This window comes from Xyrauchen texanus, chromosome 19, assembly GCF_025860055.1.
Source record: "Xyrauchen texanus isolate HMW12.3.18 chromosome 19, RBS_HiC_50CHRs, whole genome shotgun sequence".
NCBI classification, from domain to species: Eukaryota; Metazoa; Chordata; class Actinopteri; order Cypriniformes; family Catostomidae; genus Xyrauchen; species Xyrauchen texanus.
This window is the reverse complement of record NC_068294.1, coordinates 12,819,411-12,847,397: the sequence shown is the minus strand read 5'-3', so window position 1 is coordinate 12,847,397 and position 27,987 is coordinate 12,819,411. Positions and strand designations below refer to the sequence as shown.

General features: G+C 38.2%; 1 protein-coding gene across 2 annotated transcripts; it reads right to left on the bottom strand.

The window, feature by feature from the left end:
* Nucleotides 1-1,982: 1,982 nt before the first annotated feature.
* LOC127659976 (CCR4-NOT transcription complex subunit 6-like) lies at nucleotides 1,983-26,188 on the bottom strand. Of its 2 annotated transcripts, none has more exons than XM_052149994.1 (12): nucleotides 26,042-26,188; nucleotides 24,439-24,560; nucleotides 22,000-22,186; nucleotides 19,668-19,753; nucleotides 19,465-19,569; nucleotides 18,703-18,771; nucleotides 18,462-18,619; nucleotides 17,906-18,060; nucleotides 17,647-17,801; nucleotides 13,136-13,369; nucleotides 12,092-12,294; nucleotides 1,983-6,711 (listed from the first exon to the last, which is right to left on the bottom strand). In XM_052149994.1, the coding sequence occupies exons 2-12, from the start codon at nucleotides 24,548-24,550 to the stop codon at nucleotides 6,499-6,501; spliced, it is 1,677 nt and encodes a 558-aa protein (XP_052005954.1). In that variant the 5' UTR covers nucleotides 24,551-24,560; nucleotides 26,042-26,188; the 3' UTR covers nucleotides 1,983-6,498. The 2 variants fall into 2 exon arrangements, with proteins under 2 accessions (XP_052005954.1, XP_052005955.1); XM_052149995.1 differs by having other exon boundaries at nucleotides 13,136-13,366.
* Nucleotides 26,189-27,987: the final 1,799 nt, after the last annotated feature.

The following is a 27,987-nucleotide window of genomic DNA, read 5'->3' as shown; positions in this document are numbered from 1 at the left end:
ACTGCCCCTGTTGGTAAGCCCGGGTTCCTCTGTTGCCAACAATAGAATTTAACAAATAGATGAGAGTGATTGTTGGTCAACGCCTTTTATAACTATTGTGTCTTTTAAATATTAATAAACTTTTTGTACGATTACCATTGTCTCTGATTCTGTCTATGATTAGGATCTGCGTGTGCCTTTCAGTTAGAGGTTGTTAAATTCTTGGGGTGAAATTCCTCAGGTGGCGTAGTCGAAAATAATATCAACCGGAGTTTTGAGCGTGGGTATAATTTTTTGCTCCGCCCGACTCCATATATAATAGAGCTGCCCTCACACGCTTTGCCACATATATATATATATATATATATATATATATATATACATACCGATAAGCCACAACATTAAAACCACCTGCCTAATATTGTGTAGGTCCCACACTGTACAATTCTGGTGAGAAGAATACAATCTCAGAATGATATTCTGGGATGGGGGTTGGCACTGTTTTTGGCAGCACGAGGAGGACCAACACAATATTAGGCAGGTGGTTTTAATGTTGTCTGATCAGTGTGTATATATAAAAGCAATAAGGGGACATTCTGAAATTCATGTTATTCAACTTTTTACAGAAGTTGTTATGCTAATAACTGTTTGCATTCAAAAGCAAACTAAGCACTAGTGGCTCTAAATTTTTGACCTAGTTTGCTTCTGAAAAGATTGCCATGTTTTGTGTCTGAAGCTGCACTTACCAGTAAATTGTAAATTAAGTATCAGGTTTTCCACAGGCCTTTGCATGAACTCTAGTCAGGTGCAATGCTGATGTCGTAATCCAAGGAAATAAAGAGAAAGTATGCTAACGAGCCTGACACATCTGCTAACACTTAGCAAGATATTAAACTCTGCCACGTCAGTGCAATAACCAACAGGCCCTAAACACTGGACTCTTCAACCATCTATGTAACCTTACTGCTGTGAGATGAAAAGAACTCAACATAGGGACAACAGACAAAATAAACCCATCACTCATTTTATGCCTTCACTTTGGGTTTGACCATTAATAGAGAGTGGATTTAATTAGTTGTAATGAACAATCAGGACAATACAATAGTGCCAAACTCCATTTTGCAGTTTAATTGCGGTCCATTTTTTGTTAAATGAGAGAGAACTCTTCATTGTGACATATTTTGTTGTGTGTATGATGCTTCATGTTATGTGGAAAATGTAAACTGTTTTGAAAACATTTATTTAATTATAATTCTGTTTTCTTAAATTCACATTTGGAATTGGATTGGCTTTCTCGATTAAGTTCTGAATGGCACACAACCCTGGTACTTTGGAATAGAAGATCTCAGATATAATTCACCCAATAATGAAAATTCTGTCAATATTCACTCACTCTTATGTTGTTCCAAACCCGTTTACATTTTTTTTTTTGTTATGCCAACACAAAAGGATAATTTTTTATGAATATTCTATTGCTTTGTGTTCATATGGCACCACCTTGTGGACAACATTTAATTGCATCTCTTTAAAGCAAAGAAACCAAAATGATATATTTCAATGAGCCCCAAAACACTATTAAAGGCATAGTTCACTCAAAAATGAAAATTCTCATCATTTACTCACCTATATATACATCATTCAACCACAGGTTGTTTTGTTGTGCGCGTGTGTGTGTGCGCGTAACACAAAATAAAATGTTAGGGGAAAAGTAGTGTTATGACTCCACCATTCACTTTTATTGCATTTTTTCCCCTCACACAATTAATGTGAATGGTTGCAGAGGCTTAACATCTTTCGTGTGCAAAGGAAGAAATTCATACAAGTTTGATACATCATGAGGGTGAGTAAATTATGACAGAATTTAAATTTGGGGTGATCTATGGGTGGTAGCCTGACTATATTGAACAATATTCCTATTTTTATTATTTTGCAGTAAGAGAGTACACGGTAGCATTGTCCACATCTTTAAGCAGATGAGAGGAAAATACAACAGGTCATTAAGCAGAAAGAATTTATTATCAACCATAGATAGGAAAATACATTAGTGAAAGGAAACTATATGTACAGATTTCTAGAATTAAGAATACAGAACACAGACAGAACATACTTATTTACCATTCTTTATCCAGAGACATTTTTTAAAAGAGCTGCCTACTTTGGATTTTATTGGAGAGATTGGAGAAATGAACATTCATTACATATTGTGACAGTTTTTTTTTTATTTATGTAGGGATTGTATCTAAGCTGGCATTATTTCAAATGGTAAACAAGAGTTGATCCCATGTACTGCTTAATGGCTCATGAGTTATGACAGTATGTACAGTCTTAGTCACTATGAACTTATTCGGACATAAAAATCAAAAGCTCCAGCTAATCTATAGGTTTTATTGCAGCAGGTTTTTAGTATAAAAAATGAAGGCTGGAAAAGTTAATGGTTATAAAATAAAAGGTAAGTGAGAAGCGAGCAAAAGCCAAAAAAATAAAAACATTTGAAGTTTCTCACAAGTTTAAGCATAGGTGTTTGATTTGTCTACATTTGAAATAAAATATATACAATACATACCTGATAACAAACGATCCTGCCCTAAACTAACACTACTGATGGAGCCAATGTTGCCATATCAGGCCATTCATACAGAGCAATGTTTTGAAAATGTCACCAAGCCCACGTTTCATTTTTTAGGAAAATCAACCTACAAATGGCTTTACTTATAATTATCTCTACATATCGTGCAGGGATAACATCAGGAAAAAAGATGACACATAATCTTTAAGGTCTATAACGGAGAATGAGGCTTCAGAAATTATTCCCCAAGTACAGAGTGGTAATTCTATTATGTAGGTCACTTTTTAGTGATAGTTCTCTTATCATTTACTCACCCGTTTGCGATCCCAGATGTGTATGGCTTTCTATCTCAGCTCTGCTGGTCCATACAATGCAAGTGAACTGTAGGCAGAACCTTGAAGCTCCGAAAAGCATATACAGCATCATAAAAGTAATCCATAAGACTCCAGTGGTTAAATATATATCTACAGAAGCTATACAAGTATGGGTGAGAAACTGATCAATATTTAAGTCCTTTTTTTTTTGTTTTTACTATAAATCTCCACTTTCACATTTTTCTTTTGTTTTTGTCGATTCACAGTATTTGTGTATATAGTAGAATAGGAGTAGAATTAATAGCAAAAAAAATACTTAAATATTGACATTATCTCACCCACAACTAACATACAGCTTCTGAAGATATAGTTTTAACCACTGGAGTCTTATGGGTTATTTTTGGCAGCCTATATGTGCTTTTTGGGCTTTCAAAATTCACATACATTGTATGGACCTACAGTGGAGTTGTTTGTGATCAGCGGAAGAAAAAAAGTCATACGCATCTGGGATGCAATGAGGGTGACTACATGGCAGAAACAAACTTCAGGGACAACCACTTAACAATATAATGCACTGATATAAATTAAAATACTTGAGCATTCGGGTAATTTAAATGACACCGTCTCCATTGTCTAACAAGATGCGTCAACCTGCTTTCAATCACAACATTAAACTGCACAAAAAGTATCCTGTCTGTGCACGACAACACAAGGCCACTAACAAAGCAAGATTCAACATGTCTGTTTGTGGGTATGGAAGCTACTTTGTGTCCATCTATCGTGACATCTGAGGATCAAATTTGCTTTTGGACAAATAAAATTGCTTGTGAAAACACAAACCATGAAAACAAAATAGCAATAATGCAGGAGAATTCATCACACACACACACACACACACACACACACACACACACACACACACACACACACACACACACACACGTGTTTTGTAGAAAGGAAATATGCAATACACATTTTATTCACACTTTACAAAAAACGAATCTCATTTCTACTATAATAGCATTAACAATTCATGTTCATTTAAGACTAAACAAAACTTCAGGAATATAGTGAAGAGGTCCCAAAAAACAAGTAACTGTTCTGGTTCCTACAGTTAAAACAGAGATTTAAAATCGATACTGCGGCATAGTGGGGGGACTGATTCATGAAATGTTGAATGTGTGATGGTCATGCTGAACCAAAAGTTAGAATACAGCAGGTGCTAAAACACCACAAATAAACAATTGCCAGGAAGCATTTACATGTCTTAAAGATGATATTTTGGTCCAAAGACTCATAAGTTATAAAGATGGGAAGGGAAGGTTTAAAAATAAAAAAGGTAAATCCAATGTTTACAATTGGCTTCATAGAAGAATGCATTAAGCTGGCACTACACAGGAAAGATTATGGCCATTTCTGAACAGAGATAGGGAAGAGTCTTAAAGCACAATGCATTATACAAAATAGTATGGACGTTAAAATGATTGGTGAATGACAGAAAAGTTACTGCATTTACAAATCGTTCATAAAATGCAGCTAATTAAAGATGATGTCCTATACCTGATGTCTTGCAACTCTCGGACCTCCAAAAAGAAAGTACATAAAACCCCCACCACGATATAACATTAAGGACAAGAGGTTGTAGAGTTGCTTACTGAATGGGAGTGCAAATTACAGATACACAGTTGCACAATGTTACACTCAGAATAGGATAGTATTACAGGAGCGTTAATGATTTGACTTCTCATTTTGTATTCCGCAGTTAAACGTCACACTAATATAAGCTTGAAATAGATGATTGAATGGGCAAAACTGCAGTTCAAAGCTATACAGATACTGAAGAATGTGCTCCGAAAGTCACAAAAGGAGTGAAGAGTGCAAAAGCATTGCAGCGAGAACCAAGAACAACCTCTTCGTCTTTTATACAAGCTGGTAAGTTTGATTAATTTTGATACAAATGTAGCTTACAATACAATCTTATTTTGAATTTGGATCATAATTTATTCCTAGTACAAAACACACATTTTAAAAAGTTCTTGCATGTGGCTCATATACAATCAAGTCAAGCCTAAATCTGTTTATATATTTGATTAAGTTTGTACAAAGACCTGGGAGGACCCCTCTGATACAATATAGGGGGATTTACGGCTAGCTCACAACACGACTAGCCTCTGGAACAGTGCTACAGATCTTTCGAGTGTGTGTGGTGAGAGAATGAACAAGGAATGGGAAATCCTTTTCAGTCCATTAGAGTGAGAATTCGCTGGTTAAAAGACTCCCTGGTTAGACTTCTCATATAAAACTTTCCTTTCAAAAAAAACAAAAAATAACTCCCATTTATAACCACAGTGAGATCAATAGCCTGAAATACAGAGAAACAAAGACAGCCTGCATCCATAGAACGGTTTAAAACAAGTGTGCAAAAAGCAGTGCCGCTGAATTGAGTCAATTAAAATAACTTGGCTTACATTTAGCGCAATTAAGCAACCCCCACCTGAACACGAAGGGAGAGAGAAAGGAGAATAAGTGCTTTTTACTCTAAACTTGATAAAAGCATTCCATAACTGTGCGCAAGCTTAGCATGTCTAGACTGTTCTGAATATTGCACCACTGATGGGAGAATAAAACACCAGAAAATAGAGCACCGATGTAAAACAAGTTTGAGCACCACACAAGTGGAAAAGCTCATCACTCTCCTATACTGCGGAGTTGGTCTGCATGACACATTGGTCCCTCATTCAAACCTGGGTCACATAAGTGTATACGGAGTGTAATAGAACTTCCAGCAAAGCACCTTTTCAAAAGCTGAACTTGAAAAGTGGAAATTGAACTTGATATAAACAAAATGTTTTTGAATTGAAGATGCACTTAATGTTGAATGCATAAACAAAAGACTTCAGATGAAACCTTGATTAATTGCAGAATCAGGATTAGAAATGCTGGTTTTTCATATTAAAAGGGGATTGTTCACCTTTAAATGGAAATAAATCTTAAATTTACTATACTCACCCTCATGTCATTCCAAACCACTTTGACATTCTGTGAGGCAGAATGACAGCCTCAGTCCCCATTCACTTTCATTGTATGGAAAAAAGATGCAATGAAAGTAAAGGTAACAGAGACTAAAATACTTCCTAATATTTCCTTTTGTGTTCCAAGGAAGAAAGTCAGTCATACAGGTTTGGAACAATATGAGGTTGAGAAATGTTTTATTTATGTTTTACTTTTTTTGGGTGAACTATCCCTTTATGGTCTGACATTAAAGCCATCTGTAAACCCTTTGAGTGAGTGACCAAGTGTGTTCCCTCATGTTACAGTCTGTACAATATTTTTCACACAACCAATTAAAAAAAACAAAAAACAAAAAAACATATTAGCCTTTGGGAGGGAGTGATTCACCAAAAATCTTTCTAGACTATTACAATAATAAAAAAAGATTTATAGCTTAACAAATAGAAAAAACTCCCTGACAAATAGGAATATGTTTGGACCCTAAAAATTAATGAAGGTAGAAGAGAAAAACAAAACTAAACAAAATATATAAAAAGAAACTGCGTAGAGGTTATATCGTTTTCAGTATTTTTCCAGAAACACTTGAGAGCTGGGAATCAGCCGTGCCACCAGTGGCTGGAGGACTCACTACCTGTGTCCAGGTAAGTGAACTCCATTGAGAGAGGGAGGATAAGGCAGGACCAACTCCAGCTGTGCAAACAGGGAGAAGTGATCGGAGGGGATGTGGGGGTGTGGGCAACCACTGATATGGTTCTCCAGGAGCCAGTCTGTATCCAAGGGACCCAACACGCCCAGCACGTTCAGTTGTGGCTTAGAACAGAAGATGTAGTCAATGACACCCTAAAGGGGGTTTAAAAATGAGAGGTGAGTACAGACTTGTACTAATACACACAAAGAGCTTGTCTAATTTTTTTTTGTGGTTAACATGTCATGTTTTATTTTTTACAACCACAAAAACTTCCACTGTGTCGTAACCGCCAAGATGTGACAAATCACAAAACAAGTAAATGATCATGGCTGAAAGCGAAACGCTGGCTGATTAGGGCCAGTTGGCACAGTTGTGGTTTCTTTTCCCACTGCTGCAAAATCAGGATTTGAGTGTTGGCGACGGTGTGAGAGGTAAATATTGGAGTGAGTGCATCATGGTGATCACATATTCCAGTTAAGACTGCATTTTCCCCTGGTGTTTACTCTGCTAAAGCCCAGGAAAGACATGTCCCATGTCCAAAATGGAAAGCAAAGAGAAAAAGGCGAGAGGTTTACCCTCATATGCTGCTGAGGGGTTGTATATGCCACTGGACACAAACACACTAGCTAAAAAGGTTATTTATTGACTAAATATTATACGAGTAATATAATTAAATATGAACTAGCTAGCATAATCTACATCCCTGACAAAAAATAATCATAGAATTTTGAAGATGCACTAACAAACCCAATTTAGTTTTTTTTAACTTCACCCAAATGTTAGCTATCTTGGCCAGCAAACTTTAAACTATTGAATTACCTTGGAGTTGGCAAATTAGCATGGTTAGCAACCCATGCAATCATACTGTGCTCAAGTGGAAATGCTTCTGGAACCTTTCCTCACCATGTTTAGAACCGTTCAGCCCAGTGATGGAAAATCACTTTTAATATTTTCTTGTTTCTGGTGTTAACAGTGTAACTGTAGGATTTGAATAGTTGCCAATCAACAATGCAACTTGCCGCATTAATATAGAATTCAAGTGATGTATGGTCACAGGTGTGCTTATATAGACTATTTTACAACATATTTGAATATTGCTCAAACAATCGTATATATATATATAATATACTATTTTCAATAAGAGTTCAACCAAAAATAAAGTCTTCTAAAAAGGCATACGACAGGTTTAGTGCAAAACAATGAAAGTTCTTACATGGTCACCGAGCGAGCTTCTCTCACTTATCAAATGTCAATATCTTTACAAAAAAAATTACTTATATTTTGCTGTTTCTGATGTTTCACATGGAATACTTCTATGATACTCTTGAGTGCTTTAAGCTTTAAAGTGAGTCACTATCAACAGTCATTATTTTGAGACAACGAACCAAATATATTCATTGCATAAGAAAGTCAGTCATGGATTTGGAACACATGAGGGATGATGAGTAGTATTACATGAGAGTAAATTATGACAGAATCTTAATTTTTGGGTGAAGTTTTACATCTGTAAAGCAGCTCTTTTTGAATAATAAATATAATTTTTTGGTTTGTGACCATCAAGTTCCATTTACAGTGCCAATAGAAAATCATCACACCCCTTTGGAATAGTCACTTTTTTTATCTTACAGCCTGAAATCAAAACCCATAATTTTTAAATATCACAGCTTTATTTACAAATTTTGCCATACAACATTTAAGTAACGAAAAAGGGTACATTTTCCAAAACTTTATAAATTAAAAGTTTAAATAACAGGGTTTGAAAAGTTATCATACTCCTGGATTTAATACTTCGTAGAGCTACCCTTTGCTTTAATGACAGCCATCAGTCCGCTTAGATATGTCTCTACTAGCTTCACGCACCTAGATTGAGGAATATTTGCCCATTCTTCCTGCAGAATTGTTAGAGTTCAGTCAAATTGTGGGGCGAGTCTTCCAAACCATCCATAGGTTTTCTATTGGATTAAGGTCAGGGCTCTGACTTGCCTACTCAAGGGCTTTGACCTTTCTATCCTTAAGCCACAGCATTGTTTTTTTAGGGCAATTGCTGTACTAAAAGGTGAACCATATGCCCATCTTCAATTGTCAAGTAGAGGGCCACAGATCTTTTTTAAGAATCTGGGTGTACATGGCAGCATCCATTTTCTCTTCAATCCTGGCCAATTGTAAAGACCCCACTACAGAAAAACACCCCCACAACATAATGTTGCCACCACCATGTTTCACAGCAGGTATTGTATATTCTGGGTGGTGAGCGTTGTTTGGTTTTCTCCAAATATAGTGCTTGGAGAATAAGTCCAAAAAGATACATTTTTGTCTCTGACCATAAAACCTTTTCCCACATGGTATTAGAATCCTCCAAGTGTTTGTTCACAAAGACATGGTGTGGCACTTTTTCAGAAGAGGCTTCTTTCTTGCCACCCAGCCATACAGGCCAGCTTTGTGTAAAGCTTGGGAGATTGTTGTCAAATGCATAGGCTGATCAATCTCAGCCATAAGAGCTTGTAAATCCTTTGGCCTCTTTATAGCTTCCCTGATCAATATCCTCCTCGCACAATCATCCAGTTTGGAGGGACAGCCCGATCTAAGGAAGGATTTGGTGGTACCATGCACTTTCCACTTCTTAATAATGCTCTGAACAGTGCTCAGAGTGATAGTTAAAGCCTTTTAAATCATTTTGTACCCTTCTCCTAACCTGTGCCTTTTCACAATTGTATCTCAGTGCCCTTTTCAAAACACCTTTCAAACCATGGTGAAATCTTGAATTCATTACCATGCACTACTAGTAATGAAATCCTCATGAAACAGCTGGTTTTATTCTGAAGTAATCAAAGCCACTACAAATGATGTCAGGTGGGGGCCAATCACTGGATGTTTTTTGTTTTTGGCACTATTCTGAGTAAATTCTAGAGACTGTTGTACAGAAAATCCCAGGAGATCAGCAGTTACAGAAATACTCAGACCAGTCCATCTGGCACCAACAATCATCCATGTGATTATCTAATCAGCCAATCATGTGGCAGCAGTGCATAAAATAACGCAGATAATGTTCATAACCATCAGAATGAATATATATATATATTTATTTATTAGGGCTGTCAATCGATTAAAATATTTAATCAAATTAATTACATGGTGTCCCTATTAATTAATCGCCATTAATCACATGTACAAATATTTGCTGAGAAAGCCCCTCATATAATAATAATAATAATAATTCAATATATAAAGATTATACATATTTTTATCAATATAAATTATACACAGTTATCTTAATAAATATATATATATATATATATATATATATATATATATATATACATACATACACATACACACACACACACACACACACACACACACACACACACACACACATATATATAGAAATATTCAGATAATTACAATGCATTACATTCCTGCAGCAGAAGAGTTAATCATTGATAAGACAATACAAAAAGCGGCTTTAGAATACAATGGATTGTTTACTACCATATTATTGATCATAAGTCAATGATTGACATACAGTTCACAGCAAATCTTGAGATCCCTTGGTTCAGATTTGCGCTCCTTCAAGTGTTTTGAAAGCAAGAACGTAACCCATGTCTGTGTTGTGGGTTGTTTTCTTCACTGTATAAAATGTGTGGTGCTCATACACCTGAAATTTCACTTACTGCCCTCTGGAGTAAACATGGTGTGATTAATCGCACCATAATGTATGCAATTAATTGCATACATTTTTTTAATGTGTTATTTTGTGTCAAATTAATCGCACTGATTTAACACGTTAAAGCGACAGCCCTAAAATGTATATTATATATATATATACAGTGGGTACGGAAAGTATTCAGACCCCCTTAAATTTCTCACTCTTTGTTATATTGCAGCCATTTGCTAAAATAATTTAAGTTAATTTTTTTTCCTCATTATTGTACACACAGCACCCCATATTGACAGAAAAACACAGAATTGTTGACATTTTTGCACATTTATTAAAAAGAAAAACTGAAATATCACATGGTCCTAAGTATTCAGACCCTTTGCTGTGACACTCATATTTAACTCAGGTGCTGTCCATTTCTTCTGATCATCCTTGAGATGGTTCTACACCTTCAATTGAGTCCAGCTGTGTTTGATTATACTGATTGGACTTGATTAGGAAAGCCACACACCTGTCTATATAAGACCTTACAGCTCACAGTGCATGTCAGAGCAAATGAGATTCATGAGGTCAAAGGAACTGCCTTGAAGAGCTCAGAGACAGAATTGTGGCAAGGCACAGATCTGGCCAAGGTTACAAAACAATTTCTGCTGCCCTTAAGGTTCATAAGAGCACAGTGGCCTCCATAATCCTTAAATGGAAGACGTTTGGGACGACCAGAACCCTTCCTAGAGCTGGCCGTCCGGCCAAACTGATCTATCGGGGGAGAAGAGCCTTGGTGAGAGAGGTAAAGAAGCCAAAGAAGCCAAAGATCACTGTGGCTGAGCTCCAGAGATGCAGTCTGGAGATGGGAGAAAGTTGTAGTAAGTCAACCATCACTGCAGCCATCCACCAGTCGGGGCTTTATGGCAGAGTGGCCCGACGGAAGCCTCTCCTCAGAGCAAGACACATGAAAGCCCGCATGGAGTTTGCTAAAAAACACCTGAAGGACTCCAAGATGGTGATAAATAAGATTCTCTGGTCTGATGAGACCAAGATAGAACTTTTTGGCCTTAATTCTAAGCGGTATGTGTGGAGAAAACCAGGCACTGCTCATCACCTGTCCAATACAGTCTCAACAGTGAAGCATGGTGGTGGCAGCATCATGCTGTGGGGGTGTTTTTCAGCTGCAGGGCCAGGACGACTGGTTGCAATCGAGGGAAAGATGAATGCGGCCAAGTACAGGGATATACTGGACGAAAACCTTCTCCAGAGTGCTCTGGACCTCAGACTGGGCCGAAGGTTCACCTTCCAACAAGACAATGACCCTAAGCACACCGCTAAAATAACGAAGGAGTGGCTTCACAACAACTCCGTGACTGTTCTTGAATGGCCCAGCCAGAGCCCTGACTTAAACCCAATTAAGCATCTCTGGAGAGACCTGAAAATGGCTGTCCACCAACGTTTACCATCCAACCTGACAGAACTGGAGAGGATACCCAAATCCAGATGTGAAAAACTTGTTGCATCTTTCCCAAAAAGACTCATGGCTGTATTAGATCAAAAGAGTGCTTCTACTAAATACTGAACAAAGGGTCTGAATACTTAGGACAGTGTGATATTTCAGTTTTTCTTTTTTAATAAATGTGCAAAAATGTCAACAATTCTGTGTTTTTCTGTCAATATGGGGTGCTGTGTGTACAATAATGAGGGAAAAAAATGAACTTAAATGATTTTATCAAATGGCTGCAATATAACAAAGAGTGAAAAATTTAAGGGGGTCTGAATACTTTCCGTACCCACTGTATATAAAAAATACCATTTTACTCATTCACTCAAATTACTCATATCGTGATGCATGATTTTGGTTATACTGCCCATTACATTTTTCTTACCTTGAAGTCAAAAGTGTAATTGGTGTAGGGCATGAGCCCATTCTCATAGACACTCTTCAGCTTAAAACCATGCGTGATCCGTCCATTAGATGTGCTGTTCTTGCCATTGCAGTTGAAGTTAGTCAGGCTGTCAATGTAGCGCAGCTCCTTGAAGTCTTTATGTGTACAGTCCACCCCACCTGTGCTCAGGTACTCCACTACACCTACAATTACATTCAAAAACATGTATGACGCACACAATATATTTATTTAAAACAACATGACATCCAAATTGGTTTACTAAATTTACTTTCTTAATAAATGTTCCGGTATTGCATGATTCATCACTACATGTTTTTAAAATCTTTCAAAAAATACAACTTTGTCTAGGAAACGACTTCCCCGCTGATGTAACAAAGAAAAATAAAATCATAAAAACCATTAACCAATAATAATAAATACCCAACTTTTCACAATCCAATCAAATCCTGAAGGATAAAATCAAGTCAACTTTTAATATAAATGAGTAAACAAAAAAACAGAGTCTGTCTTTAAGATCTGTTCACACCAAACCTGTTTTTTTGGTACGAATGTTCATTCCGAATGAGCTTTTGTACAGTAACAATGGATTCGATTCAGCTATTCATACAGAGTCCGACAAATCAGTGTGTTCCAATTTTTTTTTTTTTTTTTCGGACTGCGATGAAAACTGATTGACCAAAGAAAAGAGATTATTGGCAGCTGCTCAATCCAGTGTGTTGGTGGTGTTAATTAACTGGCAACACCGACACTGGACGTGCAGCTGATACGGACCGCAGAAAATTATATACACTTATAAATAAACAGTTACAGTTCATGAACCCTTGGTACTGCAAACATAAAACCTGTTCTGTTTTTGAAAGTCTGCTTATGGTGTTTCGTCTTAATGTGCATTATTTAATATGTTTATCAATGTGCCTTTTATATTTTTACAGACTCTCTGTAAATAGACCCTCCATCAGAGGTTAGTCTTGCAAAATTTAGATTTGGTTTGAACAGGCCTTAACTCCGTCTAACAAGACCTACCAGAGTCAGGAAGTGAGTTGAGATCGGCACACAGCACCAGAGGAATGGAACTGGTTTCTCCTGACACAGCAGAGATCTTCAGACTGCGAGAAGCCTTGTCTATGATATTCTTCACTTCTGACAGGAACATCATAGTCTGCACCAACTTCACATCAGAGTACTCTGGGTCCCAGTGCATGTGAGCATTCGCCACTAGTAGGAGCTGTTTCTCCATACCATAAAGAGACTTACCTGCTGAAAGAGAAAAATCCTGTTAAAAAAAAACTTTTAAATTAACTGATATATATATACACACACACACACACACATCAGTTGAATCCAATGTTAAATGGATAGTTCACACAAAAATGAAAATTCAATCATTGTTTACTCACCCCTTTGTTGCTATTACCCTATATAACAATCTTTTTCTTAGCACAAAGGGAGAAATTGTTAAAAACAAAATAAAATGTGCTCAGTGATGTTTCTGGTGACCACCTCTTCTAACTTCAAAAGAATGCAAAAGTATAATTCAGAAGTCTAATAAATGAATCCACTCATTATTGTTATGAATGCATATGATAAGGTTTGGTGAGAAACAAACCAAAATTGAATATATAATTTATAGTGCTGTCAGTCGATATGGGCTTGTTTTGTACATCATACAGCGCTAAGAGCTCCTTTCTCGATGATATTATCACTGACAAGGAAGCGATGTCAGAGATTCTTTTATTTACTGAGCTAACCTCTGCGGCTCTATCATAGGAGAGTATTACGACAGTACCGCCCATAGAAAGAGTTTGTAGTCAAAAAATAATGCATTTCTATGCCCAGCCTTATTTTTTAATCAGAGCACTCTGAAATAAAACAGAAACATAGGAGGCTACAGGCAGCCAGTCACACCATGTCCTAACCTGACGGCAAATGACACGCAATATACGGTATCTTTTCTATGTTAATCAAAGTTTTGTCCTAACTAGCCGTGGCAAGCAACGTAACATTAAATCAATCGCATGTTTTCTATTTTCGGCATCGCACGGCTAACTCAGTCATCTCTTGATTTTGGCTGAGAATGTTACACCAACTGAATGTTTTTGCGGAGGTCTCGCTCTCTTTAGGTCTGTCATAAATACTCACTGGTTCAGAATGGAAAAGAGGTGACAGACATTCCTGCCTACTCCATCTCTTTCGGTTTGATTGAAATAAGACTGGGTATAGAAATTCATTTATTCTTGGACTCCAAACTCTTCAGACATGTTTAGTAAGTTCTGTTCTTTGGTTTTGTTTGCAGCCGTGTTGTGTTCTGTTATCGTTACCGCAGTGGAGGACCTGCTTTTAGATAAACAAACCGTATTTTCACTTGTATGCCCCAATGTCGCAAAGGGGCTGAGTGAACTGTTGCTCTCATGCCCAAACGTATGCCCCAATGTCGCAAAGGGGCTGAGTGAACTGTTGCTCTCATGCCCAAACATGAACACGCACAGGAGATCAACTATCAGTGAAATTTTTTGTAAATAACACATTAGATTTCAGTTTGTTTTGCACCAAACTTTATCGTATGTTTTCAAAACAATCCTGAGTCTCATGGGATCATTTATTATAATAATGAGATTAATAGACATACTTTTGTATTCTTTTAAGGCTTGAAGAGGTGGTCACCAGAAACAGATTGTATTTATCACAATTTATCCCTTTGTATTAAAGAAAAAGAAAGTCATGGGGTTTGTGGCAGTGGGGCGTGGTCAACCACCCGTCTGGAGAGGAGGCGGTAAGGGCACTTGCACCTGATCTAAATTATGTCTTCTAATTTCAGTGAGCAGAGGGAGAGCGGCATATAAATGGCCACAGAACCACCAGACGGGAGAGAGTCAGCGACTGAGAGAGTCCTGTTGAGATGTTATGTTGACTTTGTTACTTGTGAAGCTGTAAGTGCTGACGTGACTAATTAAAAATCTTACCTTGGTTTGGAGCAACCTGCCTCCAGTGTCCTTCTTACGTAATCCTCTACACTGGTGCCAAAACCCGGGATCCGGATTAAAGTGTGCCCCATGGAGCCCTCCCAGCTCTCGGAGATCCTCCACGCCCTAGCCAGCCTGCACCAGAACCATCAAAAAACCTTGCTTGAGCTCTGCCAGCACCAGGATCGCAGGTTCTTTGAGATCCTGCGGGATCAAGCAGAGGACAGGCATGCAATCCGGACCTCCTTGGCCAGGAGAAAGCCCCGGCCACGACCCCAGAAGCTACAGTTCTCTGCCCCAGCCCACGCTCCTGAAGATGGGGGTGGATGATGATGTTGAGGCTTACAGTGATCTCTTCGAGAAAACTGCAGAGATCTGGTGCTGGCTGCATGACTAGTGGGCGGCCAGGCTCCTTCCGCTGCTGTCTGGGTAAGCCCAGCTCGCTGCCCAACAATTGACGGCAGCTAATCTCCTGGCTTATGAGGATTTGAAGAAGACCATCTTGCAGCGGGTGGGTCGGAGTCCGGAACAGTTTCTGTTTGCTCAACGGCTCTGGGATGCGTGCCGAAAATGGCTGCTGGCAGGGGCCCGCGACATCGAGGGAGTGTTAGATCAGGTGGTGCTAGAGCAGCTGGTCCATCGTCTACCTAGGAGTACCGCGGAGTGGGTCCAGTGCCACCGCCCGGTGTCGCTGGAGGGGACACTGCAGCTTGCATAGGACCATATGGCAGCGCACACAAGGGCAGAAGGGCCCTCTTCTCCTCGCCCTCTCTCTCTTCCACCTCCGCCTGTGTGTTCCCCCCTCCCCTCTCACTCTTCTCTCTCTCCCCAAAAGCAGTTCCTGCCCCCACAGAGGCGCGGAGCTCCGCCACCGCAGCCTGTTCCCCGTGCGAGGTGGTGGACATAACAACCCCCCCCACAGAGCCCTGCCGCTCTCCCCCTCAGGTGGAAGTGTCCACCGACGCAGGTGTGGGCGTGGTGTCTGGGACGGTCTGTGGCCTGTAATCAAACCACTATCCACCAACGCTTGGTTCAACACGGGGCATTGGGCACATGTAAAATGGTGAGGGTGAAGTGTGTGCATGGGGATATGGACACAAATACCCTGTGGAGACCCTTGCAATTAAATTTCAGGGGAACAAAACAGAGTGGAGGCCGCAGTTAGTTCCCGCCTCACCCATCCACTGATTTTGGGAACTAACTGGCCTGAATTCAAGAATGTATTAAGGGGAATATGCGCAGATGGGTCCTGCATAAAAGCGAGGAGATGTGATGCGTGCAATGCTCTGGCAGGGGAGGCGGAGCCCCTCCCATTCTCAGGGGGTTTTTCACAGGGGATTTCCCTCTGGAGCAGTTGTAAGACGAAACCCTCAAGCACGCCTTTGACCAAGTGAGAGTGATTGATGGTCAACAACTCCAGTCGAATATCGCACTTTCATATCCCTATTTTGCAATTATAAACGAGCGGTAGTACAGAGTGACGCAGGACGCTTATACAAAAGATGATGCAACCCAGCTCTTAATACCGCAGAGCCACCGGGAAATGGTTTTCCAGGCGGCTAACTATAATCCGATGGCAGGTCACCTAGGGGAAAGAAAAACACTGAACCGCTTAATAGCCCGTTTTTATTGGCGGCGATGTCCACAGATGGTGTGCGGCATGCCGTGAAAGTCAGCTGGTGAATCCACCGGCCACCCAAAAAGTGCCACTGCGCTCTCTTCCGCTAATCGAGGTCCCCTTCGAGAGAATTGGAATGGACCTCATCGGCCATTAGAGTGGACATCGCTTTGTATTAGTCCTAGTGGATTATGCATTGCCATATCCAGAAGCAGTGCCTCTGAGCAACATCTCAGCACGTAGTGTTGCGGAGGCACTCTTCAAAATAATCTCGTTGGGTGGTGGGGGTTTGTGGCAGCGGGGGTGTGGTCAAGCGCCCGTCTGGAGAGAGAAAGCGGTAAGGGCCCTGCACCGTAGCTAAATTATGTCTAACACCGGTCTCTAATTTCAGTGAGCATGTGGAGAGCGGCATATAAACGGCCACAGAACCACCAGACGGGAGAGAGTCAGAGACTGAGAGAGTCCTGTTGAGATGTTATGTTGACTTTGTTACTTGTGAAGCTGTAAGTGCTGACGTGACTAATTAAAAATCTTACCTTGGTTTGGAGCAAACTGCCTCCAGTGTCCTTCTTACGCAATCCTCTACAGGGTTATAACACATGGGTGAGTAAACGATGACTGAATTTTCATTTTTGAGTGAACTAATCCTTTAACACACAGTGTGTCCTTCAGTTACAAGAACTATAGAAATTGGCAGAAAGATTATTTATTGTGATTTATTGTGGTACAGTTTTATTAAGCAATAAGTTGCTGGAGTCCATTAATTAAAGTAATTTTCCATGATTAGTGATTAAATAATTTCCTTTTTCACATTACAGTCATGAGAATGAGATATTTTGTATTACAGTCCTGATAAGGCTGCATGGGGGAAAAGCATCATGACGGATTCATTAGGATTCATTTTCGTTACCCAAAATATAATTTCTGATTCCTTTTTATGTTAAGTGTTAACTCACATGACACCTCCATTAACTCCTCCTTTAGCTCCAGCAACACAGCCACCCCGATGTTGTCCTTGGTCATGACCCGATTTAACATAGCCTCCGAGCCCTCTGAATTGGCCATAGCCAGCTGGTTAAACTCCACTGTGTGTTTCTGCACCATGCTAAACCTGACAGCAAGAAAAAGATGCAAATAAACATGCAACTCAGACATCAAAGAATTACTATAAGAGCTGCTAATAATACTGATCTCAAACAAATGGTGTTTACTTACTTTTCAGTCTTGTAGAATATTGCACATCCATCTACATGTTTCCTGTCGGATTCAGACATGGTTCTGGCACGGGACTTTGGGCTGAAAAATCCATCATATCCCTGTTTATTCAGCTCCACAAGGAAGTAGTTGTAATACTGTTCTGTCTCCACTTCCTGTATGTGACACAGCAGACTAAGTGACTGACAAACAGTGCAGTAAGGGTCTATACTAACTGATAATTCAAAGCTACCAGTTGTGCAACACAGAACAGAAAATATTTGACCTTTAAAGAAAAGTAAAAAAAAATAAAAATAAATAAACACTAGGACGTAGGGCTTAAAGCTGAAATGTGCAAGCCCAAACTAGTCTTGGACAAAATAATTATTGGTGCCATTTCAGATTTGATGGGATGTTCAAAATAATAAATGTGCTTTGAAAGCAGCACAGAGCCACAGAGTTCAAACCTTTTGGGGAATTCAACCTACAAATGGCACATATTAAGATGGGACAGGAGAAAACATTTTAACATTGAAAAATGTACACACTTCAGCAGCTTTAAATGAATTATCTTTACCTGTAAGCTGACAATGTCTGCATTGCAGCTGAGGATCTCCTGCATAATAGCGTTTTTCCTGTAGCTCCAGTTAAGGGCCCAGGATGGGCAGTAGCCGTAGAGCTGCCGTGTGGCATACTTATCACACAGCACATTGTAGCACATCACTGTTAAATGGGCTAGAAAAATGGGTGATAAAACATCAGTATTCTCCTGCTTTGTTCAGGTTTAAAATTGTTCCACTCTTTGAAGAAATGTCTACCTGTTGGTCTTGTCCTATCAGGCTTCTCCAGCATAATCCAGTTCCTGGATGGAGGTTGCTCTGTTGGGACTAATGCACATGCATTTCAGAACTATATCGATTTGAATATTTATGTACTGCTTTAAGGGTGATCTTTTGTTTTTAGAAGAACCATAATTTCAACTTAACAGCCGTTGTAGCCAAACATTGAAATAAAGCATTTTACACACTGATTAAACTACATAATTATAAATATACAAAAATATTCTACCTCATGTTCATTTATATGCACAAAATAACAATACATTTATATTATACATCTCTTCTTTTCTCCAAATAATTTTGCGTGGCAACTTCCATTAACATTTTTGTGTAATGGTTGATTTAGTTTGGAATAGATTAATTGGAAAGGAGAATTTGAACCAAAAAGAAATTTCCAACTCAATATTTTTGCAACTAAGGTTTAAATCAAAGATGTGATTAAAACCTATGTCTTAACGTTCTCATACTCGCAAGTCGCCAGACAAAGAAAGACTGCAAAACTTTAGAAAACGTAATAGCCAAATGAAAAGGCGTTGTAGGCATGCAAACAGCATTATAAAACTGCAGTACTCACAATATTTTTATATATGAAGCAATATCATGACAAACACATTGTAAATACATTTGATATAATCGGCCAGCTCGAAAATGGACACCGTGTCAATTTTAGATAGGACACAGGAAAAAATAAAGAATCGACATGGACAGATGTTAAATGGCTAACAATTCTGAGACACATACTGCGCTTGATAGCACCAGCAAGATTGTCCAAAAGGTAGTTCAGCAGTCGGCGAGTGCCATCTGGCTCCTGGTAGAGGCACATAATTTCTTGAGGAAGTGGATTGCCTGTAGAGAGCCATATAAATGATAATAAACGTCAGTGACAAATGCCATCTACACAGTGATGATCTCAAGATGCTGCAGTTACCAAACCAAGCACTGACCTTTTAACCCCAGTGTTTGTAACTGAAACAGTTTCCCCAATTCAAAAGGCAGAACCCTCAACTGGTTGTTATTTAAAAGCAGGTCCCTGAGGAAAACACAAATGAACAATTCAATGTCACATAACAGAGCAAGAATTAGGATTGACTTCACTTCGTCTTAAATCATCATGTTATTAAATCTATGAGTGTCTGGGGGTTTCAAGATAAAAGCAATCACTACTTTTCCCTGCCATTACAGAGCTTCACTATATCACCATCACTACAATTGATGCAACGATGTTGCAATTAATTTGGATACAATTATTTATTTTACAACAGACAGAGAAAATAACGTGGCTTGAGTAGTTATGCAAAGTGTCAATAAAAAGTAGTAAAGTGTCTTAAAACAAAAAAGGTTTAGTCTGTGACGCAGCAGAACCTGTTCTACTATATTTGCCAAGTGCGGCACTGTTTTAAACACACGTGCTCCGCCTTGCTCCGCTTCAAGCAGTTCAGACAGTGGGAAGAAATGTGTACACCATCCCCCGGCTCATAAGGTTCAAACACCTCAAATCTAAATTTAACCTCTCATTGTAAATACCGGTAGTTTAAATTATGCATTTAACAATAAACATGCATCAAAATATAATATATTTGTTGATGGAATAAATACATTTTCTAATTTTTAAAAAGCTGAAATGTACTAAAATTATGAAAAACAAATAAAATATCATTAGTAAAACTTAGATTTTTGGAATATACTGTACATGGATTTAATGTCCCCTGTATAATTAACAGCATTAGCCGGGAGATAATTACTTTCATATGTATGTAAAAGGAACATTATAACTGAAATATGTCCATTTGAATCGAGAGCTTGTGAACTGTAATCGAATTGGGAACCCAGCCCCAATCTCAATATTGATTCTCCAAGACCTTCTTTGATAGGAATTCTGAGGATGCATGATGTGTATCCTTTATGGGCACTCACAACCCACAATTCATTGCTTCAACGGAAAAGTCTAAAACAAATTACGCCAATTTGCCTGTAAATATGATGTTCAAACGCAAGTAATGTTAATTCCCAAGTTGAAGTACCTTAGTAGATGGATGCGGAGTATATAATTAAAATAAAGTATTAGACTAAAAGTACACCTGTAAAATCTATTTTCTTTTCTCTTTACATCATAACTCTCCTAAAAATCTACCTGATGCATTCCCTTCCAGAGGGACTTTGTTCCCTTCCCACTCCAAGCGCTCCAGCTTGTTACAGAGTGGCGTACTGTCATAGCAACCATGTTGCATTCCATTACCATTTGTCCTAAAAATGCCGTCTCCTTTAAACGAGACTTGTTTAAAGGAGGGCACTCGGTATACTGCAGCCTTCAAAGGACGCGTCCTTCATAGCAGGCAGCCTTCCAAACGAGACACAGCCAAGATGAGAACACATTCTTACGTACAAACACAGCTTGACAGAGCGCAAATCCGAAGGCAGGGATCTCAAGACATCATTTAACATGACAGCCGCCTAAAAACGCTGTTTTTATTATACAACTTTAATATATATATATATATATATATATATATATATATATATATATATTTTTTTTATTTATAGTTTTTTAATCATTATATATTGAATTATTGTTATTTGAGGGGCTTTCTCAGAAATTATTTATGTATGTGATAAATTCGATTAATCGGCATACCATGTCATTAATTTGATTAAAAATTAATTGATTGACAGCCCACCTATTTTTATAATGTGGCAAATTTGAAGCTTTCCTGTGCAATGTCAAGCATTAGCTGAGAGAGAATCTCTAACATATGTCAGCATTATAACTGAAATATACCCAAATGAATTCATATCGAAATCAGATCAGACAGAGCTTGTGAATCAGAATTGAATCAAATAAGAAAAAACTAGATCGATCCCCAGACACACCACAGATCTTTTAACCAGTGAATTTCAAATACTTTTCCAACTCATTGTGATTAATGGATAATTAATGATTTTAGATATTAATTTTATAGATATTGCACTTAGAGAATTTTTTTGGCAATTATATACAATTGACTAATAAAATGTCTATATTAACTACATACATTTTCTACACTTCTTAAGGTTTTATTAATTTCCATGTCTTTTCCAGGCCTGGAAATGACAATTTGAAAATTCTCTGCTATTTCCAGATTTTCCATGACTGAGGGAATCCCATTATAATGGCAGTGCTCTAGTTTTGATGCGAGCTATTGAGAAACAAGTTTTATTTTATTACTCAATTACAAACACATTAAATGGAACAAATTACCCATGGAAATATTTAAGCAGCTTTTGCTTTAGGTAGCTCACCTGAGAGACACCATGTTGCCAAGCTCTACTGGCAGGCTCCTAATTTTATTGGATGATAGATCCAAGAACACAAGGTTGTGCAGCTTGGCAATGTCAGGTGGGATGCGTGAAAGACAGTTGTCACTGATGTGCAGAGCAGTTAGGTGGGTAAGAGACCAAAGAGTTGAGCTAAGACTGCGGACATTACCTGAGACAGACACAAAAAGCTAAATTTTAAGAACGCATTAACAATACACACTGGCGGCCAAAAGTTTGGAATAATGTACAGATTTTGCTCTTATGGAAAGAAATTGGTACTTTTATTCAGCAAAGTGGCATTCAACTGATCACAATGTACATTCAAGACATTAATAATGTGAAAGATTTCTATTAAAAAAAAATGTTTTATTCAGAACTTTTTAAACTACTTCAAAGAGTTCTCATCATAAAATCCTCCATGTGCAGAAATGACAGCTTTGCAGATCCTTGATATTCCAGCTGTCAGTTTGTCCAGATACTCCCATTTCACCCACGCTTCCTATAGCACTTGCCATAGATGTGGCTGTCTTGTTGGGCACTTCTCACGCACATAACAGTCTAGCTGATCCCACAAAAGCTCAAGGGGGTTAAGATCCAAAACACTCTTTTCTAATTATCTGTTGTCCAATGTCTGTGTTTCTTTGCCCACTCTAACATTTTATTTTATTTAATTTTTTCAAAAGTGACTTTTTCTTTGTAAAAAAGTGACATTATCCCATAAGGCCTGCACTTCTCTTTACTGTTGTACAAGAAACTGGTGTTGAGCGGGTAGAATTCAATGAAGCTGTCAGCTGAGGACATGTGAGGCATCTATTTCTCAAACTAGAGACTCTGATGTACTTATCCTCTTGTTTAGTTGCAAATCAGGCCTTCCACATCTCTTTCTGTCCTTGTTAGAGCCAGTTGTCCTTTGTCTTTGAAGATGGTAGTGTACACCTTTGTAGGAAATCTTCAGTTTTTTGGCAATTTCAAGCATTGTGTAGCCTTCATTCCTCAAACAAATGAATGACTGACAAGTTTCTAGAAAAAGCTGTTTCTTTTTGCCATTTTTGACCTAATATTGACCATAAGACATGCCAGCGTATTACATACTGTGGCAACTCAAAAACAAACACAAATGGCACTTTTCCACTGCACGTTACGGTTCGACTCGCCTCAACTCTACTCGCTTTACTTTTCTGAGCTTGCATTTCCACTGCAGTTTAGTGCCCTTCAACGTGGGTGGGATTATAGGACGATTGTCATAATTTGCGCCGCCTCTACTGCTGTGACATCATCTTAAACACGACACAAACTGACCAAAACAATAGCACAACTGCTAGCTGTTAGCTACTAGCTCATTGTGCTTCATAAAGCAGTTGTTGCATGGTGATTTTACACAAGTGTAACAGTTGAATTGGCCTGGTTGTTTTAGAAGCAAGCTTCCAGTAGCTGGTCAACTAAATAAAGTGAAGCTTTCAAGCAGAGTATAGAGTTAACATAACAAAACATACCATCCAGGGCACTCTCCCTCCCATTGCTCGCCGGTTTATCTAGCGTCCATTTGGTCGAACAACTTCCACTTTTCCTTGATGGTTATGTAGTCACTTTTTACGTTTTTTTAACTTTTTCCTACACTGTTGGTAGGTCTGGTGCTAGCAGTGTGCGGCCAACAGCTGATACACTTCCTGAGAGACTTTTTAGTTTTACTCATCGCTAACGAGTGGACCGTCTGCACCTCGTTTATTGACCATGGCGTGGTTTTGTGCACAGCCATTTCTTTTCACAATTCGAAAGTCGCGTGAACAAATTATACTGTAATCACCGTTGCTAACTTTAAAACGAGTGGGTTGATGTCACGTGTCGCAAATCCAGTGATGCTGGTAGTGACGATTCTCCCTGACCAATCAGTGATCTGCAGGATTTTAACGTCACATTTAGTATCGGCTCGCTTGGAACCTCGACCAAGGCAGTACTAAAAAAAGTATCAGGTACCAGGTACTATCCACAGTGGAAAACTCCAAAAAAGAGAGCAGAGTCCAGTAGAACCGTGCAGTGGAAAATCCCCTAAAGACCAGGTTAAGCTTAATGTATCAAACCAAATAGCTTTCAGCAGTGTTTGATATAATGGCAAGTGATATTCTAGGGTCACTTAAGAAATTTAGCATGATTACTCAAGGATAAGGTGTTGGAGTGATGGCTGTTGGAAATGGGGCCTGTCTTGATTTGATCAAAAAGGACTTTTTTCAAATAGTGATTGGTGCTGTTTTTTTTTTACATCAGTAATGTCCTAACTATACTTTGTGATCAGTTGAATGCCACTTTGGTGAATTAAAGAACCAATTCCCTTCAGAAACAGTTAAATCTGTACATTATTCCAAACTTTTTGCCACCAGTGTACATAGGCTTACATTTAGATATATTTGACTTTGAGACACATACCAGTTATTTCAAGTGCATCCCAGTTGGATTTTTTCCCACTGTTTGCCTCCTCAATAGACATTATAGTGTACATCCGCCTGGTGTCAGACAGGTCATATTTCTCCTTGGGCATCCCTAGAACACTATGTGGGGTATATACAAAGTCAGAATAATTTCACATGGCATAAAATATTTATAGAAGACATCATTAAGTCATCTTAAGTCCTTCTAAGTGATGTTTACAGTCCAGTCCAAACAAGAACACAACCATTCAAATTGATAACACACCTAAACTTGTCTATTAATAGGCCTACTACTTTATAAAACCATATGCTAAACATACCATAACATTACAACAGGTAAAGTACAGAGAACTGCTTGACAGTTTCCATTAAAATGCAGCAGCTCTCTCAAACAAGTAAATAAAAAAGGAAAATGGATTCATGTCAAGCAGTTCTCTACAGGCTATATGCTGGATATAAGAGCTGGTGAAATGTGTTTTATAATGTGATGACCTATTTTACACAAACTGTATTCAAGAAAGCATGGGTGTATCTCACAACCTAGTGAGATTCCTACCTAGACAACCTAGACGCTCCATTCAGAAGTAAACATCCCTATGCCCTATTCCCTTCAAATTCTTGGCTGAAAGGTGTGGGGCTCAATAATAACGTTAACTCACATTTGAAGTCATTTTTATTGGGAATTCAGTTTGAAGCGATCTTACAGCATATCTATCATTACTGTTCTCCCTTCTGAGTGCCCTTCGAAGGCCGAGTAATCCCTTTTGAAACGCATGTCAGTGAAACCGTTCCAAACGATTCCAATGCGGTCTAGTTAGGCAGTTTGGTACATTTTGAAAACTCTGACGTCTCACTTGCCTTGTTTTGGCCATAAGCAAATTGCTTTACAAATGAAAAAATAAACACGTAGACAAAATTACCTCGCTAACACAAAGAGTCAAAGCAAACAAAGCTTCTCAGAAGTAGAAGTAGAGCAAAGGTGTTTAGATCCATCTAAAATAGCCACGTTTCAAACGCTACAAACATTAATTACATCACCTTACATTAATAACTACCCGTCTAAAATATCTGATACTCATATTTGTATATTTACTTTAGCATGTCAACGGAAACATGGAAAACCTTACAGACAATAGCATGCAAGCTAACAAACTAGATGTGTGCTATGCCAATGACCCAGTTACACTTATCAATGTGGGTCAATATTGAAACCACAATCTCCACAAAGTGCCATAGAAATCATGTAAATCACTCACTTTTACAAAGTAATAAGCATACATGGTATGTTTACATGATACACGTGTTCGTTTAGCTAAGCTAACCTAGTTTGCTAACAGCACTAGCCACAGGCTACTAAACTTATAAACCACTGAAACATTTAGACTTTAATAAACTCATGTATGACTCGATTAACTACCCGGATAAATATTTAGAAAACCATTGCAAATAGTAATATTACTTTTAGCTGATAGTGTTTACTGGGTATGAACAAAGAGACATAGGCTAAGTAGTTTAGCTCTAGTTAACTTAGAAACAAACCCAAACAGGATGCCAGATTAGCAAACATTTTTTTTAAATATATATAATATTTTTAAACTTACTTCCAATAGCATACCAACTCCTGATGTCAGCTGTGTCTCACTTTGGGCTTTAATGTATTCGGTTGTGTGCAGGCTGTGCTGTTAAGAGAAGAAGTTCAGCGTCATGGCGGAGGGTTTTTGTACAGCTGTTGGTCCTGCTCTCCAAAACAAGGCTCCATGTGCCCATATCATACTGGACGTGTGTCAAAACCTAATGGAGTTGCTGACTATCTAGATGGCAACCTATGATGTACATTGTCTAGGTAGCTTGCTCACTGGTCTTTGAGACATAGACTTTCATATCCTGCTATGGACGTTTCATTAATAGAGTTGTCCAGGATGTTTTGGAGACAATTAGGCATATTCCAACACAAATAGATTTTATTACAACTAAAATGATTTTTTTTCCTTTTTAGAATTGCAAAAAGCCCTATATACAAATAAAGCTGACTTAGAGTATGTGATAGTGTTTCCATTTTATAAAACATTGTTTGCATGCAGGGGTAAAGTAACGAATTACAAATAATCACATTGCTGTAATTAACTACTTTAACTTTTTAAAGTTTAAAGTTTAAAAATGGCATACTTTTACTTTTTCTTGAGTACATTTTAAATGCTGTAACTGTACTTTTACTGCACTATTTTCCTACAGTCTGTGTTCGCTACTTTCCTGTCCTGATTTTAATTTTATCTATCAACATGATTGGCTAGGGAGAGTCTCATGACTCCCATCAAATCAAATCACATGTAAAAAACTTGAGCGGCAGCTGCAGATCTGACAGCAACTGTGGAGGATGCATAAAACACAGTTTACAGCTGAACATAACCGGCCGCACCTGAGAGGGCTTTTTGCAGATAAAAAGGCCAATTGCCTGACTGTGTCATGTGAGTTTAACTTGCTCAAGCCAGATATCAGCATTAATCCTGTATAATGCCTGTAATTTTAAGGAACATATCAAGGTAAATTTCATATTTCTGCATACTAGATTCTGTGTCTATAATGTAGCCTGTAATTTAGCTATCTATCACTGAAATTATTGGGTTTGATGTGAGAGATGAATGCAATGTTATCAACAGGGCTGGGCAATAAAATAATTTTTATCTGAAAAAAGAGAGATGTCCTCAATCAAACTTTTGAGTAGTTTTCTATATTTAGCCTCTATTCTACATCTAGAACAGGGGTGTTCATTACATCAATCACGATAGCAAGAGCACCACTGGTTGATTGATCTAGATGAAATATAAAATATTTACTTTTTATTTCTGGCATTTGTTTGATTGACAGGCATCTAATGTTTGAGCACTAATATGGTTATGCGCCTAAATGATCAAATACAGTGCCCGTCTTGATGAGAATTTAATGTAAACGCAGTCGTTTATGTCTAAAGTGAATTTAAACAGGGACAAAAAGCATATTTGCATCAAAATGTCAGACTTGAAGTGTACATGTAACCAAATTGAGCAATGTCTAGTAGGCTATGTTATATCAAAGATATTAATCGAACAACAATATCAGGGAAATGAGAAAACCACTCACAACTTTTGGCCAGATAACTTGAGTAGCTTTAGTAGAAAGTAGAGATGATAAAATAATTCATAATTATGCTTAGCCTTTATAAACATATAAAAGTATCAACCTTTGTAGAGCAATACTTCAGCAGAACATTCCACCAGTCACAAACTTCAGAAAAGTTTACATCCTGCATTAGAATGAGAACACAACTATTTCTGGGCTTAAAAGATACAAGAACTAAATCATTGTTGAACATTGTATCTCAAAAGGATGACAATGTGGCCCCCATGTGCTACTTAAAGAAATAGTTCACTCAAAAAAGAAAATTGTTTCAACATTTACTCATATATCTGCCTATGACTTTCTTTCTTCAGAACACAAATACATTTTTTTAGAAGAATATTTCAGCTCTGTAGGTCCATTCAATGTAAGTGAAGGGGTGCCAAACTTTTGA